This window comes from Pongo abelii, chromosome 7, assembly GCF_028885655.2.
Source record: "Pongo abelii isolate AG06213 chromosome 7, NHGRI_mPonAbe1-v2.0_pri, whole genome shotgun sequence".
NCBI lineage: Eukaryota > Metazoa > Chordata > Mammalia > Primates > Hominidae > Pongo > Pongo abelii.
The window spans coordinates 118,225,069-118,242,661 of NC_071992.2; the positions used below are offsets into that span (position 1 = coordinate 118,225,069).

Genomic DNA, 17,593 nt, shown 5'->3' on the forward strand with positions numbered 1-17,593 from the left:
TGAGCCTTCAGAGGAATCCAACTCCTAGCTGTCATGCCTTCCAGTTGAAAACCCCTGACATTATGGAGCAGGAAAAACATCATCGTGGGTTCTGTCCAAATTCCTAACCCACAGAATCCACGAGCATAACAAATGGTTGTTTTAAGCCACCAATTTTGGGATAATTTGTTATGCAGCCGTAGTAACTGGTCCAGCATCCATTCCACTTAGAGATTTGTGTGGTGATTGTCTAAGAAGACAAGCTAGCCTTTTGTATAGAAAATACGTAATTTCAAGCTATTGCTCTTATTGTATGTCATTCACTGGGTAAATCCTCATTTCTCAAACTTGATGTCGCAACACCCCCGCCCTTTTTTTTTTTTTGAGACAGAGTCTTGACTCTGTTGCCCAGGCTGGAGTGCAGTGACGTGATCTTGGCTCACTGCCATCTCTGCGTCCCAGGTTCAAGGGGTTCTTCTGCCTCAGCCTCCTGAGTAGCTGAGACTACAGGCACGTACCACCGTGTGTCCAGCTAATTTTTGTATTTTTGTAGAGATGGGGTTTCACCACGTTGGCCATGCTGGTCTCAAATTCCTGACCTCAAGTGATCCACCTGCCCTGGCCTCCCAAAGTGCTGGGATTACAGGTGTGAGCCACCGTGCCTGGCCTCAACCCCTTTTAAATAAAAAATTTTTCACGGCCACTTTGATATTGACTTAAACTACATATGTATTGTTACTTAAGTATGTACAAACCTAAGACCAGTAATAAACTCCTTATTGAGCTTTACACAACTAAAAATAGATCTATAAATTAAATACAAACAAGGCTATAGAAGTGGTAAAATTCCAGTTTACAACCAAAAGCAATGGATGATGATGTTGCTTTGCTGAAACTATATTGCATCAGTGTGAATTTTATAGTGACCATTAATGAAGCATGTTTTTTTGCATCGTAGCCATGGGATAACTTTTTCTACAACTCTTTTTATCAGTTGCCTTTCATAAGGAACAAATGCATCATTTACATATTTAATTCCATTCTTTAAGTTTTTGTCTATTGTTTGACATCAGTGCCATCATAAATGGTCAACCAGGTAATTCAAGATACTGCATATATATTAAGAATCAAAATAAGATGCTTGTGGAAAATTGGCAGATCCTAAACCCTAGTTTGAAAACCACTAAACAGGTCTATATTTAATGAGCCATTCATTTATAATTCAGGAAGGCCTCCAGTGTGAAGGAAGGTGAAAATTTTGGAGTTAGATTGGTTTAGAGCTAATTGGAATAGGCCAAGTGCAGGATAAAGCAAGCTTGAAATAAGGCAGTGGCGGGGGGGAATGCAAGAAGAATCCGTGCATGTGAGTTAAGTAAATGTACTCAAGATGACTTGATCAGTAGTTGGATATGGAGTGTAGGGTAGAGGGAGAATTCTAGGATGACTACAAGTTTCTTTCTTTTTTTTTCTGGAAATGGAGTTTCGTTCTTGTTGCCCAGGCTGGAGTATAATGGCACTATCTCGGCTCACTGCAACCTCTGCCTCCTGAGTTCAAGCGATTGTCCTGCCTCAGCCTCTCAAGTAGCTGGGATTACAGGCATGCGCCACCATGCCTGGCTAATTTTTGTATTTTTAGTAGAGACTAGGTTTCTCCATGTTGGTCATGCTGGTCTTGAACTCTCAACCTCAGGTGATCTGCCTGCCTCAGCCTCCCAAAGTGCTGGGATTACAGGCGTGAGCCACTGCGCCCGGCAATGACTACAAGTTTCTAATCCAGAGACTAGGCAGTTACCAGTGCCTTTTGCCCATGAAGTCTTAGTAGGAAAACAGTGAGTTGTTTTGGACATACCAAGATCATGATTCTCATGAGATCCAACTGGGGGTTTCTAGTAATGTGGTTCAGAACTGATTGGCTCAGCCATTGATCTGATCCAGCTGTGACAACCTGAAAGCCATACTTAGCAACCCTTCACATTAACAGTAAGTAAGTAAAGCAGTTTTTGCAAAAGAATCAGCAAGCAATATAGATTTTTTCTAAACAATTTCGAGTTCAGTACAAAGAACATTTTCCCTCTTAACTATTTCAGAATAAGTTGCTATGTCTAGGCTAAATGCAGAAGAAAAGAAGTGAGACAACTTTCTTTTACTCGTAAGTGTGAGAGCATTGGAAGGACAGGAGTTTTGGGTCATGGAGTTGGATAATACAACATTTTAAAGGTGCAGAGTTCCAGGTGAGATAAAATCAACAGGTTACAACAGTATGTTCCTAAATTGGATTGAAGTTGGTCATTTGAATCCATTCAATAAATTTAACATTCTACCAGGCACTGGAGAGAAAAAGGTAATTGAGACAGAGTTCCTACACTAAAGGAACTTACAGAGCAGAAGGGAAAATCAAGCAGATACATTGTTCAGACGGAGTACAAAGAAAGTAAAACAGCTTTGTCAAGGTGGAGGGTGGAGGGCGGGTCAAGTAGAGCACCTCAAAGAGGTGGGTAAACCAGATTCTGAATTATGAATAGGAACTAACCATTCCAAGATGAGAGGCCATAGAGAGTGGGCAGTAAGGTCAGAGGAAGCAGTATTTATACAGGCTCCAAGGTGACAGAGGTCATAACCCACCAGGGGACTGCAAGTCTTTCAGTATAACAAGATAGCAAGTAAATATAAGGCTGTAAAGCAAGATCCAATCATGAAGGGCCTTGTTGAGTTTGAACTTCATCTTACATAGCCGTCCGTGGAAAGTCAGTGTATTTTAAACAGGTGAGTGAGTAAAATGGTTAATATGCATTTTAGAACTTGTTCTGCGTCTACATATTAAAGGGAGCAAAACAATAAACAGAAACCGGTTAGTAAGCTATTGACATAATCTAGGTAGAAGGTGGTGACAAAGTTAGGTAATGATAGTGGATGTGGAGAGAAGTAGATTAACTCAGGAGTTCAATATTTAGTAACTGTAGGGCTTGATGGTTAATATGAATGTTAGGGGTAAAGAGGGAATTGAATGATTCCGTTCCTGACATGGGAACTATATAATTTACTGATTCATAAATGATTTTTGACCAGGCATTGTGGTACACACTGGGCTTGAGAGAAGTGAACAAGTTTAGAGTTTCTGATAGCCTCTGCTATTATTGTGTAGGGTCACTAGGAGAAGTCAGACAATGAGCACATAAACTAGTTTCAGATAGTACATGGATGGACCAAGAGTGGTGAGACTTGGAATATCTGTGAAGCTTTTAGGGTAAAGTCATAGCTGTGGGAGGGCAGGGACCCTCTTGTTACTGTACTCAACTTGCATTGGTTTAGGGCATTAGCAGTAGGGGAAAGTACAGAATGACAAAAAATTGCACAGAAACATTTGGCACCTTTTAGAAATAAATTCTTCCATTCAAAAAATATGAGTGAGGGCCAGGTGCGGTGGCTCACACCTGTAATCCCAGCACTTTGGGAGGCCGAGACGGGCGGATCACCTGATGTCAGGAGTTCAAGACCAGCCTGACCAACACGGTGAAACCCCTTCTTTACAAAAATAACAAAAATTGGCTGGGCATGATGGTGAGTGCCTGTAATCCCAGCTACTCAGGAGACTCAAGCGTGAGAATCGCTTGAGCCTGGGAAGCAGAGGATACAGTGAGCCGAGATCGCAACTCTGCGCCCCAGCCCGGGCAAAAGAGCAAGACTCCATCTGGAAAAAAAAAAAAAAAAAAAAAAAAAAAAGTGCTTGCTTTGATCGAGGCCCTGTATTTCGGGTTACAGAATTTCTTTTAAAACATCTTAATCAACATTGGACGTATCTTTTTAAATGCATGCTTCTCCACTTTCTTCCAGAGTATATAGAACAGTTTTTAGTGGATAACTATCCTGACCTAAAGTAAATGTTAGCCTTGAGTGCTGTTTTTGAATTGGGTAAAGCTGCTGGCATGTCATCCTTATGTAGCAGGCACAATATTTGCAGTATTCAGACTTCTAGACCTGGTGCTAACCAAATGTTTCTACATTAAGTGGCTTCATTCTGTTGTGCTTTTTGAATGTTTTCTAGCTTCCTTCATCTTTCTAGCTTCCTTGATCTTAATTTTGCTATTTCTGGTCATGTTAAAGCAGGAACCTGATGATCAAAAACTTTAGGAATCAAACCCTCTCCTTTTAATCACTGTACTTGGACTTCAGTGCCTAGATTTTGAGGCCACTGTGACTTTTTTTTTTTTTTTTTTTTTCAGATGGAGTCTGGCTGTATCTCCAGGCTGGAGTGCAGTGGTGCGATCTCGGCTCACTGCAACCTCCGAACCCCTGGTTCAAGCGATACTCCTGCCTCAGCCTCCCAAGTAGCTGGGATTACAGGCATGCGCCACCACACCCAGCTAATTTTTGTATTTTCAGTAGAGACGGGGTTTCACCATGTTGGCCAGGATGTTCTCGATCTCCTGACCTCAAGTGATCCGCCCGCCTCGTCCTCCCAAAGTGCTAGGATTACAGGCGTGAGACACGGTGCCCGGTTGACTGTTTTGTTTTCACTCACTCCTCCATACCCCAACCTGTTTCTTGGTAGTTGAGGATCACTATGACTGTTTTTATGTAGGCAGAATATTTAAGAAAACAACATAAATTTAGATATTTGTTCCGTAAAGTTACTAAAAAGTACATCTATTAAAGGTGATTGTCACATAAGCCTTCCATTTCTACAGGTAGTAACAGTGCCTGTGATTTCATTAGACAAAACTGAACATATAAAAATGTAGTTGGCTACCTGGGAGCCTGAAGCACTTTGTTTACAGATACTTTCTTAGGGCTAACTCAAAACACATCTAACCAGAACCATGCCATAAGCTTGCCAGAGAATGACAATGCATTTAAACATCGTAAATAGCCAAATTTCATCTTCCCCACTGAAGACAGCATTTCAGATACAAGAACATGGCCTGGTAATGTTTTTCCTGAAGAGATCCTACTTGTATCAAAGTCAGCCTGTAGCAGTGCAAACTACTGACTTAAAGTTTAGCAGCTAGAAATAGTCTGAAAAGATTCAGAAAATTGAAGTTATTTTACCCATGAAACAAACATCTGCCCTTTTAGAGCAAGCAGCTCTTTATACCTTATGAGAAAACTTAAGAACAAAAAGTTAGCTTTTCATTTTAAGGTACCATGGTTGATTTTAGACAGTTGTCATATCTTCAGAGTTCAAATTATTATCCTTGGGGAAAATTATGCAGGACAAAAGTGTTTTTTAGAAATATTTAGCAAAAATGTATGAATTACTGCCTTTTCATAATGCAGCCAGGACTTTCATTGGAATATTTGATTATCCTATGACCAACTCACTTATACCTTCCACAGAATAATATAGCACAACGTGTAGTATATACAAGCTCCAGAATGCTTGGGAGATGTACCTCACTTTAGTACTAATTAGCTGTGTAACTTTGAGCAAGTTGTTTAACCTGTGTCTCCATTCCTCTCGAGGATCATAACAGTCTTTCTTATGGGGTAAAATAATACATGTGGAACACTCAACAAGATGCATGGCACACAGTACTGTAATAAAAGTAATTTAGAGAAACAGAAGATACTTTGCTTAACCCAAGATACCTTGAGGTAAATTTAAAAGTCACATTTTAAATACATTCCTATTGTTTTTCATACAACTATCACTTCTGTGGTAGTTTAATCACATGGTGTTTAAATAATCTATGTTTATGCCTACTTACATAGGTTAATATGAACAGTAAAAATATTTTCATTCACTACCCAAGCACAGTCTATTGAAGGCACTTCCAACCAGCCCCTTATCAGGAGGAAGAATCCAACCTAGGACTAGTTTATCAATAGATGTACTTTTCCACAGGTTGTAATTAGTTGTAAGTAGGCAAGGTTTGGCTCTCAGGAGCTTTCAGCGGGACATTTATATTTGTAAATAAAAAGGAAATATTCTTTGGGCAGTGTTTCAGAATCACCTGGGATGATGTGCATGAAAATTCCTGGCCTCCACCAAAGACTTACTGAATCAGAAAGGAGGCAAGAGGATGAGGAATGCTTAAGAATCTGCATTAACAGACTTTACAACTGAATCTTACATCGTACAGAAGCATGGAAACTACTGCCTCAAGGGATTATCTCAACTTGAGTTTAAACGTAGGAATTGCCGACTACCTTTAAAATGTAAAAATAGTATCTTTATGGGAGGGATGTTGTTTGGGGGCAGCTACTAAATAGTGAAATCATTCCTTTAAAATACCCTCAAGTCTGCCCCAGTTACCCATTTTACTGATAGTTTTGGTATCCAGATGATTTAGGGAAAAAAAATAGTAGTAGCAAACTTTGAAAACACTCAGTAAAGTTCATTCTTGGTCTTCTCTTCCTAAATTTGTTTTCAATTGTTAGATTTGAACACTAAACAAGACCAAAAGAGAACTTTATTTTACATGTCTTTATTTTGCATTTAGAACCGTTTTATGATTTACTTTAAAAAAAAATCTTTTAATATTACTAAAAGTATTTTTTAACCAAAATCTTGATTTAGGAAGACTTAAGACATTGTGCATTATTTTAAATATTTTCATTTCAGTAACTATTAAAAAGAAATTCACAATTAGGGTTTCAAATGTCCTAATCGTATCTAGTTTGTTCTCATTTAATATTTGATCAATCCCGTCATGTGCATACAGAGGTTAAGGTGATAATATGTTTTATATCTTTCAAACACATTGATGCTAGTCAGCTCTTGATCTAATTACTATTTCATTTATTCAGAAATAGCATTTAGACATAAAAACCAATGTCTCACTTTGTAAAATAACCTTTGGCTAATTTACACACATCTAATACAGCGTGTTATATAAGTTTTAAGTAATACAATGAGTCACTACTATCATTCAGTTTTAAATATTTTTAGTGTTAACAGGGCTGAGAATATCATGTGGTTCAGTCTTCTGAAGGAAGTTATACAATAAAAGCATAGTGCCTTTGAACATGAAGACTCCTCAAGGCCAGAAGTCCTACAAAGGAACTGAAAGAAGAGATTCCAGAGAATTGCTCTCCTCATTTTTAATATGTAAAGTGACTGACTGTTTTAAGTCACTTCATGAAGACTTAGTGAAGAAAACAGTGTTGTTATGCCACTGAATAAAGCTACTTAAACCAGAGTAATTTTGGGATATTAATCCTAGGCTACATAATTAATAGGTCATCAAAAAAAACCTGTCAGTTATTAGGTATAAGTTAACTTCCTATGCCAAGTAAGGGGTCACACTTCACTTCCCCCGTTTGTAAAATGAAAAGGTGGCCAGGCCAGTGCCATTTAGGATTCTCTGCTAACTGTAAAATGTGGACTGATTTTCTTCTGTTTCTTATAGTCCAAGTGTATATAAACTTCCAGTTCTTTAAATCAAAATTTTTATGCACATAACCATGTCAGTGTATTGCCCTTAGTTTAAAAATGTACAACTACATAAATAAAAACTATTGTTTCTTCAATATTACTTGACATTTCTTCTGTAATTTCTTTATTTAAAAAAGTAAATGTAACAAGATACTTAAAAAAGGCTAGATACAAAAGTAGTTAAGCTGCTCACGAACATTTAAAATTTTCCAAAATGTATCTTCAATAATCATGATCTTATAAAACATTTTACAGTTATCAGAAAGTGCCCAGGCTGAGTTTACATAACTGAAATACCTTAGTACAAATGTCTAGTTAGAACTGAAGTGCAGTAACCTCTTGAGACTGACTGCTCATTGAAATAGGGATACAAAGAAAAAGTTGATTGTGATAAAAGTATTGTGCATTGGCCCCATCATATGTACAAAAAAAGTGCCCTCACTCAAATGAGCAAATTACATGCAAAATATTAGTGATATCATTTAATATCCTAGAGCTCAATGCAGTCAAACCGCAATAAAAGTGGTTTTTATAGGTAAAAGTGATTTCATCTCTTAAGATCTGAATGTCGAGAACTTTTTTACAAGTTCCATATACATGATACACAGTTGCAGCCAACCACAAATTAAACACCATAAAAAAAGTTAAAATGAAAACACAGAACATACTTAATTTTTTATTTTGAAATTCCCTATTCCCTCTATACAAGAACCTTTGCTGAAACAGTTTCCACAAAGGCAGCAGTGAATTTTCAGAACATTTACATTTTTTCCCCCTCAGCAAAAAGATAAATCACAGTGTAAATTATGTTGTTCTGCTGTCATCTTTGGCTGGGGTTAGACCCAGAAGTTGGTGACTAGCAAACCAATATAACCAAATGTTGCTAGTGCTCCTTAGGCCTTTAAGCTATAAACTCAGCAAGGAATGTCTGCATTTTATCTCTTTAAGGTACCACCGGGGGGTATGACAGCATTAACTTCCATAAACTTTTATAGACAAATGGAAAAAAATCTACAAAATTCGCTAGTAATATTACACAGCAATACACATTTTTTATACTCTACACAAAACCAAAATTCTTGGTCTTAATGGCGAGTAACAATTTCTGTTTGAGAATCTGTTTAGAGGAATAGAGTGGGACGTAAAGTCGAGAAATGCAAGTATTTGCAGTAGGAAGATGTTGGTCATCTGGTGGTCTTATTGTGATTGAGGGCATAGGCTGGAATCCTTCTTCACTGGCTGGCAGTGATGGGCTTGATGTCCAAAAGTAAACCTAAACAGGAATTTAACAGGTTAATATTTAACTCTTAACTCTGGCAATATATACACAAAGCCCTATTGTTATGTTAATAACCTAAAAGGAGATATTATTTTGAACTGGATTTTAAATATATTTTCTTGTACTAAAAAGGAAAGGGATCATTCATACCTCAAGACAGGTTTTTGTTTTTGTTTTTTTTCCCCCAAAGGAGTAAGTCTAGAGTTAGTAGAGGAAAAAAAGGTGACTTTCTGTCACAGAGCCTCAGTATTTTCATCTGTAACATGAGGCTGTTGGACTAAATGGTTTCTAAGAGCCTTTCTTGCAGCTAAATTCCATAAAGTGTCTATTAGTGGAAAAAAGGCTGCCAAACAAAAGATACGGTCTTAGGTTCAAAACTCACACAGGTTATCTTAAAAAGTTATTTTGCATTAAAGAGCAAAATAATGCAAATAATAAAATAATAAAGCAAAAAAAGTATTTACTGCTACATTGTGATATAGAATCATTTTATAGTAGTAATTATTGGGGAACATCTATCTATGCATCAAAATTCATGCAATAAGCCATATTAACACTAAGTTTTATCATACCTCTATAATAAAACTTTGTGCAACACAGTGTAAATGATGCTCAGTAAATGTTAACTTACACTTTTTAACTTATCCAAGGATATGCCTCCCTGAAATATTTTGCTGAACATGTAACATTACTCATCAATCCATCCCTTCATACATACATACGCATCATTCTTCAGTGTCTCTCTCTCTCAAGGAAAAGCTTTTTTTAAATCTGATCATTTTATAATGCATAACTTAACAATGAAGTATATCCAATTTCCTAGAATGACTAGGAAACCTAAACAAACTTATGATTTCCTAAAGCACAGCTGTATGGGAAAGCTCATCTAGAATTCTATATAAAGGGACAGAAAAAGAAAAAAAAAAGTTAAGTATCAGGATCTATAAAATCTGAAAAGAAATAGAAAACAGGTACTCTAGAGATGAAGTTGATCCAAACCACTCATTTCATAGATAAGAAACAAGCTTAATGTGGTGTTTCTCCAAGGATGAATGTGGTTAACCAGGGTAGATGACCTCACTGCTGGATCTCTAAGAAGTTGGAAGAGAAATACTTTTACTAGTGAATTATAACACTCCAAGAGGGAAATAAACTGTAGTGTTACCCAATAACTCTGGAAACCCTATAATTTGCAAGACTAATTAATTCATGGGAGAACTGTTTCAGAAACCCCATTCTTATGTCCTCTAGATGCATCAGGATGAAACCAACAATATGTGAAGGATGACTTTCCAAAAGAGAAGGGTAAGGGGGAGGAAGATACCATGATAAACTGCTTACACCCTAAACATAGATTTTCAATAAGAGTTTAAGGTTCACAAATTAAAGCTGTTGACAGGAAATTTTGAGGTCTTTATAGAAGGAGATTTTCTTTTTTCTAAGATTGAGTCAACTAGCAAATTTTTCTTTCAGTAGAAGGCAGAAACTGTCATGAGATTTAAGTTGGCTGACTGGACTGAGGAAATACTGGTTTAAAAACGGCAGAATTGGGAGGCCAAGAGACGGGCGGATCAGGAGATCGAGACCATCCAGGCTAACATGGTGAAACCCTGTCTCTACTAAAAATACAAAAAATTAGCCAGGCGTGGTGGCAGGCGCCTGTATAGTCCCAGCTACTCAGGAGGCTGAGGCAGGAGAATGGCATGAACCCGGGAGGCGGAGCTTGCAGTGAGCTGAGATTGTGCCACTGCACTCCAGCCTGGGCAACAGAGTGGGACTCCGTCTCAAAAAAAAAAAACAAAAAAAAAAACGGCAGAAAATTAAAACTAGGGAATAGATTAAAATAGATGACTTAGAACTTATACCAGATAGCCAATCATTTCTATTTCTGTTTTTGGTTGTTCTTACAGACTGGATATGGGGCTTGTCTTAAGGAAACAAGGTGCCCTGAATCTAAAGACTGACTAAAGGTGGTAGAACTTAAGCTATTTAGGTGATCCTGAAACCAGCAGGGACAGTTATGGTATTGGCACTAGTGGGAACTTTTAAGAGCCACAAGACTGGAGAAGTCAAATGCTGACCAATTATATCAAACCCACCTGGGGAACAAACTAAGTCAAAATTACCAGGGTGGCTAAAAGCTGAGAAATGAACTAGGTGGCAGTTAGGACTGCTGAACAAACCTATCTCACCATAGCAGATAAATATTAGAATACACTTAGAGCCATGTAAAGATTCAGGAGTGCTAAAAGCATGAATTCCCCTCTTTCCCTCCACCACCCCAAAATAAGCTTCTGCCTGAATGAAGGTAACTGGGAATCTGCAAGTTTTTTCTTTCCTGCACAAATAACCACTTCCCCTTATTCAAATAAAATAAAGGATATATCTAGAAATCTGATCATTTTTAAATATTTCCAGAAGTGGTCTAGTTTAGAACTAAGGCTGGTTAGACAAGGGAAATGTTCCAGGAACCATGAAGAGTACGAGTATAGAAAGGATCTTCCAGAGTCTTCTAGATAAGGAATGTCCTTCAAATTTCTACAAGAAAGTCTGCAGCATACTGCTTTTCAAGATTAATGGACAGGATGATTTGGTTATGGTTTTACTTGATGGGTGGACATAAGTTCCACTAAGAGGTAGAATTTCCACTAAGATCAAAGCTTTTGTTATCTAATTTATAATTCTAAGTTAGCTGGGGCTCTGTACTAATAAGATTTTGAAAGATTTAGTACCCACATATCACAATTAAGCTACTCTCTTCCTAGTATGCAGATAACAATCAAGATAATACTCAGAAATTCTGTCAAGGCTTGGCACTAGTCAAAAGGATTAAGGATGTATACAGGGAGAAGCATATGTAGGCAGTACAATAAAGAAAGATAAAAAGCCATGTTGCAACAGTAAACTGGTATATGCTGGGACTAAGGACAGCATATTAACAGCTAAATGTACTTCACTCTGCTTAGAGCTTTAGTAATACCTCAGGTATTGTTATAGAGCAGAAAAACAAAAACTGCCTTATTTGTTACCTTCTATAATTGCCCTACCCAAAATTAAAATGACCAACCATTACAAACTTAAAAGGCCATCATATATGGTATTTTTAAATTTTATATTTCCTTCTACAAATCTTGTGAAAATTTTAACTTACAAGATCTTGTCGTTCTGTCATGCTCATCTTCTCTACTATTGACCAGAACCAACGCTTGAACTGCAGAAGCTTCTCAGCATTTTCTCCTAAGAATGAAGAATGTAAATAAAATATACTATACCAGTTGTTGTTATTATCTGTAGAATATTACTAATCTTCTTATAATAAAAGGATACAAGATTAAAACATTATTTAAGACTTGGGGGGGAGCATCTAATTCCTAATACAGGAAATTAGGAGTATTTGCATAATGCAAAACCTCTACAGTTCATTAGTCAATCCTGACTCAATATGACCAAAACAAATGAACCACCAGCCTTAAAATTGATATTCACATGAGTTTAATCTCATCAGTATGTCATTATTCTTATGATCTCAAGAAATGCAGATTCTCATTCATTCACTGGGTGGGGAATGCAGAGAGGGGAGACCAGAGATTCTGTCTGTCTAAAATGCTTTCAGATGATGCCAGTGCTACTGATCTGAGGATCACACTTGGAGTGGCAAGATCTTAGGCAGTTTCTTTGGATACTGTTTTCCTTCCTAAATTTTTGGTTTGTAAATGAGACAAATTCTTATTAGTATTAAAAACTGTATTACATGGTAGCACAAAAACTATTACAATATATAATTTGGCTGAAGCTGTTTGCAAAATAGGAAAAATAAAGGGGAAAAAAATCAGTACCTTTGTGTACATAATAATCTTGGAATATAGGTATAATCCTTTCACAGAGAACTTCTTGGAGCTTCTAATGTACAGTCACAGCTAAAAAGCCTATTCCTAGACCATAGGACTTTCAAAAGAAAGAATTGCAGCAAATCAAACACTGGAGATAAAAGTTTTTCTTTCAAGAGGACTTTCACTACCACTCCTTATTCTTCCTAGATTCTAGGAATCTAGGAAGTGTTTGTGTGCTACTGTGTTTTTAGAAGTGTGATTTGGGTCCAGCTCTATAGAGCAATTATCATACAAATTCTTTCATTAGGGAGTTTAGGCAACATGAATCAGAAAAGCCCAGAGAGTTGTCACATGGATTACTTTTTCTTAACCACTATATACAAATCCTTTTTTACACAGTTGCTCACCATGAAAAATTTTTGTTTGTATTCATATTTTTTGAAACCTAGAAAAATTAAGCAGTAAAAGAGTTAAGAATGACCTAATGCTAAGCCATCAAAATACTATTTACTTCAAACATACCTTTAAAAACAATGTAAAAAATTGTTTTAATGCTTGAGTAATACAGCAATTTCCCAAACCCTATAAATAGGTCTTAAGAACTAGAAACTCAGAAAATGCTGACTGACCTATCTATATAGTTCATTCTTTAAACATTTTTTTTAAAAATGTCCTACCTGATTCATCATTGAAAGAGGTAAAACTGATCAGCATTTGGACATTGACTTCACCGCAGCCATTTACCAAAAGCCTAAAATCTTCTGCTGTTAAATCTTCTAATGAATTTTTTGGAAGCACATCTAGTAGACCTTTCCTCATTGCCTAGAGAATTTCAGAAACAATAATACTTCATTTTCCATGTAACATTTATTTATATTATTAAAGCACAAGATATAATTTTAGCAGCCTTCTCTAATAATGTTAGTTCCCATTTTACACCAGATAGCAAAAAAATTCAGTCCTGTATTTTTTATTTCTTAAGATTCAAAAGAGAGAAAGGCAGGAAGTGGGGAGGGAAGGCATAGTGAATAAGCTATGGGTTCAAAAGTGAAGTAGTATTATATACCAGTGGTTTAACAATTTTAAGTTATGTTAATAACAAACAGGCTAGTCATTAAGAATAGCTTCAATCTTTCAAAAGTGCTATCCTGTCAGTATCTCAGGAAAGATACATTGACAATAGCAAACCTCCCAGACACAAACTCAAAAGCTAGATGCTTACTGAGAAATTACCATGTGCCAGGAATTGTCTTAGTACCTTACGTAATTCAATTTAATCTTATCCTCCTCTTACAGAGGAGGGAATCAAGGCACAAAAAACTTAATTTGGTAACATCATACAGCTAGAGGGTGGTAGAGCCATGATTTGGACTCTTAACAGTATGACTCCAAAGCCTGCACAAATATTGCAGCACAGGGATCAGAAACACTCAACACCATCAGTCATAAAGCTATATAAACATTTTACAGGCTGGGTGTGGTGGCTCACGCCTGTAATCCCAGCACTTTGGGAGGCCAATGTGGGCGGATCACAACATCAAGAGATCAAGACCATCCTGGCCAACATGGTGAAACCCCGTCTCTACTAAAAATACAAAAATTAGCTGGGCGTGCTGGCGCGCGCCTATAGTCCCAGCTACTCAGGAGGCTGAGACAGGAGAATCACTTGAACCCAGGAGGTGGAGGCTGCACTGAGCCAAGGTTGTGCCACTGCACTCCAGCCTGGGGACAGAGTGAGACACTGTCTTAAAAAAAAAAAAAAAAAAAATTTTTTTTTTACCCTGGATGGGGAAAGAATTAACATAGTAGGATTGATGTTACTCCTTACAAGGGCCTGACTAGTAGGGCTGGCGTTGGCTGGTGTCTGAGAACTTGGTTTTTGCAATATTCCAACATTACTAACTGGTAAGGCTGTTTTGAATGTCTGGAGCAATGAACCATGCTGTATCAGACTGCCTGGACTATTTGTGCAAACAATGCAGTTCAAGATGAACATGTGCTTTCTTCAGGGATTCTGGAATTTCAGTAATCATGGCTGGTTGTGCAGATAGAAAATGCCCATGGAACTAGCCTCCAATAAAAACACTGAGCTCTGACTCTAAAGTGGGCTTCCCTAAGCACAAACAATGTATACATGTTGATACATTTCACTGGTGGAAGTGTGTTCTTTGCAATAACTCATCCCCCTGCTTGAGACAGAACTTTGAAAGCCTGCACCTGGATTCCTCAAGACTCCGCCTAATGTTTGTTTTTTCCCCTGCTGATCTTGCTGTGGGTCCTTTTGCTACAATAAACAATAACTATTAAGTACAACTGCTTCTGAGTCCTGTTGAGTTCTTTTAGCAGGTTACCCAAAGTAGCTTTGGTAAATAAAACTAAAGCTGTTTGCAGGACCAAAATGATTTTTAGGGTCCTACCGCTAACACAGTAGGACAAAGGACTAAGATATATTATTTTACACATACATTTTAAAATATAAAGACAATTCTTTATCTGACCAGAATCTAAGCAATGGAAACATTTTGGTATAAAAAGCCTTTGTACCTCTCAGTCTGTCTCAATAACTCTACCGCTAAAACAGTAGGACCCTAAAACAGTCATTTTGGTACCATAAGCACCTTTTCCACACTTTTGTTTGCCAAAGCTAGTTTCTCACAATGACGTGGTTTTTCCAAGTAGTTTTATCAAAAAGAAAATGAGTACTTGGTCTGGATTCTTAAATTTAGGTGTAATTTACATTGTAAATAAATTCCTTTTGGTTTAAAAAATTTGTCCTTTTATAAACAAGCTGAATATACTTAGCTAGTTTACCACACATTAAGACACAAATAGCCTCATTGGATCATGCAACACTTTCTAGAAACACTTACATGTAAGGGCTGTTCTGCAACTACCAACATTCTGTGTTCTGCATATTTCCGCACATACTCATATACATTCTGTGGAGTGACTGGTATATTTACACCATTAGGAATGAGTTCGACCTGTGAAAAATTTACCAGTGCTATTTAAAGGCAATTTTGTCAAAGCAGTAAAACATTAACTGTTTATAAAACTAGTTCCTAAAATTTTTAAATATAAACACAATTATTTATTTGACCAGAATCTAAGAGATGGAAACATTTTAGGCCAAAAAAAGGACAAGCCGCCAGGCGCAGTGGCTCACGCCTGTAATTCCAACACTTTGGGAGGCCGAGGTGGGTGGATCACGAGGTCAGGAGATCGAGACCATCCTGGCCAACATGGTGAAACCCCATCTCTACTAAAAATACAAAAATTAGGTGGGCGTGGTGGTGCGTACCTGTAATCCCAGCTACTGGGGAGGCTGAGGCAGGAGAATTGCTTGAACCAGGGAGTCAGAGGTTGCAGTGAGCTGAGATTGTGCCACTACACTCCAGCCTGGCGACAGAGCAAGACTCCATCTCACAAAAAAAAAAAAAAATACAAGCCCTTCTACCTCAGTCTGTCTCACTAACTCTTGATCCATCTTTAACACCTACAATAGCCATCTCTCCTAGGTGTACACACATGTTCATCTGTTTCAGTCCCTAACTAAACTGTCTATACATAAGACAAGCACAGCAGTTTAACCAAATTCTCTTGCCAGAATCAGAAAAGTGTATATTTGCTTTACCTGTCCTCCACCTTCTTCTTTACATAGGTCAATTGCAAATGCCAAATCCATTGCTGAGAAAACAGCATCAGCATCTGAACTCTGAGACGCAAGGATTAGTTGCCGCAAACTCTCATACATTACAGGATCAAAAAAAGCAAAATCATGCCAATTGACCTAAAAAAGTAATCATATGAAACTCAGTTATGAAAGAAACAGCATCTTCATTCAATTAATTAGTAAATTAAAATCTGATAAAGAATTTTATCTAATTTGAAGATATACTGATATAGAATAATTTCCCACTGAGTATATAACTGTTTAAAGAGATAAGTTTAATAAATCTTTGGCTATGACAATATTTGCTTTTCAAAGTATAAGAAGGGTTTATATTTTGAAAAAATATAAAGCCAAAAGCATAATAGTTTTAAAGTTCCAAAACTGCAAAACTTTGCACTACTTATTAAACACCAATTATGGGGAGCAGCTGGCTCTGAACTTAATACACATCTTATTCTTGATAGTAACATAAAATATAGATTATTAAATTCAGATGATAAATCTGACACTCAAGGAAATTTAGTAACTTGCCCCAAGGTCACTTTATTGGGTTAAACTTGGGTCTATTTGATTAGCTGTTTCTTAAACCCTGCTGAAGACTCAATATATCAACAATTTTATGTTGCCAAGCTTTGAGTCTAGTTCTTTAAATAAGAACATTTTAGCTGGAACACTTTAAGAATTTAATAGGGTCAGAGTTAAAAAGAAAAAAATCATAATATGATATTCTTGTACTAATAGAAAATTATTCATCAGCAGGTCTGATTAAAGAGAATTATTAGGAGGCTACAGCTTTAACATACTTATTTATTAGATGTGTGACATGTACCTCTGGAAAAAACTATAACATAAATCCTCAAAGCCATTGGCTGGACGTGGTGACTCACACCTGTAATCCCAGCACTCTGGGAGGCCGAGCTGGGGGAATCACTTGAGGTCAGGAGTTTGAGAAAAGCCTGGCCAATATGGTGAAACTCCATCTCTACTAAAAATACAAAAATTAGCCGGGCATGGTTGCATGCGCCTGCAGTCCCAGCTACTTGGGAGGCTGACACAGGAGAATCGCTTGAACCGGGGAGATGGAGGTTTATAGTGAGCTGAGATCACACCACTGCATTCCAGCATGGGCAACAGAGCAGGACTCCATCTCAAAAAAAATAAATTAATTAATTAAAGCCATTGATAGGTTCTTAGCTGTAACTTTGAAATGACAAACAGCAGGTTCTCAAATAACATCATTTCATTATAATGTTGAGAAGAAAAAACTGGTTTCATTTCAATTAGAGTTGCAGTTTCCAAGAACCTATTGACGACAATAAGAACTTACTCAATCCCAGCTACTCGGAAGGCTAACTCATGAGAATCACTTAAACCTGGGAGGTGGAGGTTGCAGTAAGCTGAGATCGTGCCACTGCACTCCAGCCTGGGTGACAAAGTGAGACTGTCTCAAAAAAAAA

The 17,593-nt window shown here is 37.3% G+C and overlaps 1 protein-coding gene and 1 long non-coding RNA gene across 5 annotated transcripts in view; one reads left to right on the plus strand and one right to left on the minus strand.

The window, feature by feature from the left end:
• Positions 1 to 2,216: 2,216 nt before the first annotated feature.
• LOC103891368 (uncharacterized) lies at positions 2,217 to 7,116 on the plus strand. Its single transcript, XR_010141236.1, has 2 exons — positions 2,217 to 6,108; positions 6,869 to 7,116. It is a non-coding gene; the product is annotated as an uncharacterized LOC103891368 (long non-coding RNA).
• Positions 6,389 to 17,593, minus strand: part of UBR5 (ubiquitin protein ligase E3 component n-recognin 5) — a 153,875-nt gene continuing 142,670 nt past the window's right edge. For all 4 annotated transcript variants that reach the window (XM_024250780.3, XM_024250779.3, XM_024250778.3 and 1 more), the window contains exons 55-59: positions 16,098 to 16,253; positions 15,334 to 15,447; positions 13,141 to 13,285; positions 11,785 to 11,870; positions 6,389 to 8,627 (exon numbers count right to left, since the gene is read on the minus strand). In XM_024250780.3, the coding sequence (XP_024106548.1) occupies positions 8,415 to 8,627; positions 11,785 to 11,870; positions 13,141 to 13,285; positions 15,334 to 15,447; positions 16,098 to 16,253 (714 nt within the window). In that variant the 3' untranslated portion in view covers positions 6,389 to 8,414. The remainder of the gene's footprint in view (positions 8,628 to 11,784; positions 11,871 to 13,140; positions 13,286 to 15,333; positions 15,448 to 16,097; positions 16,254 to 17,593) is intronic.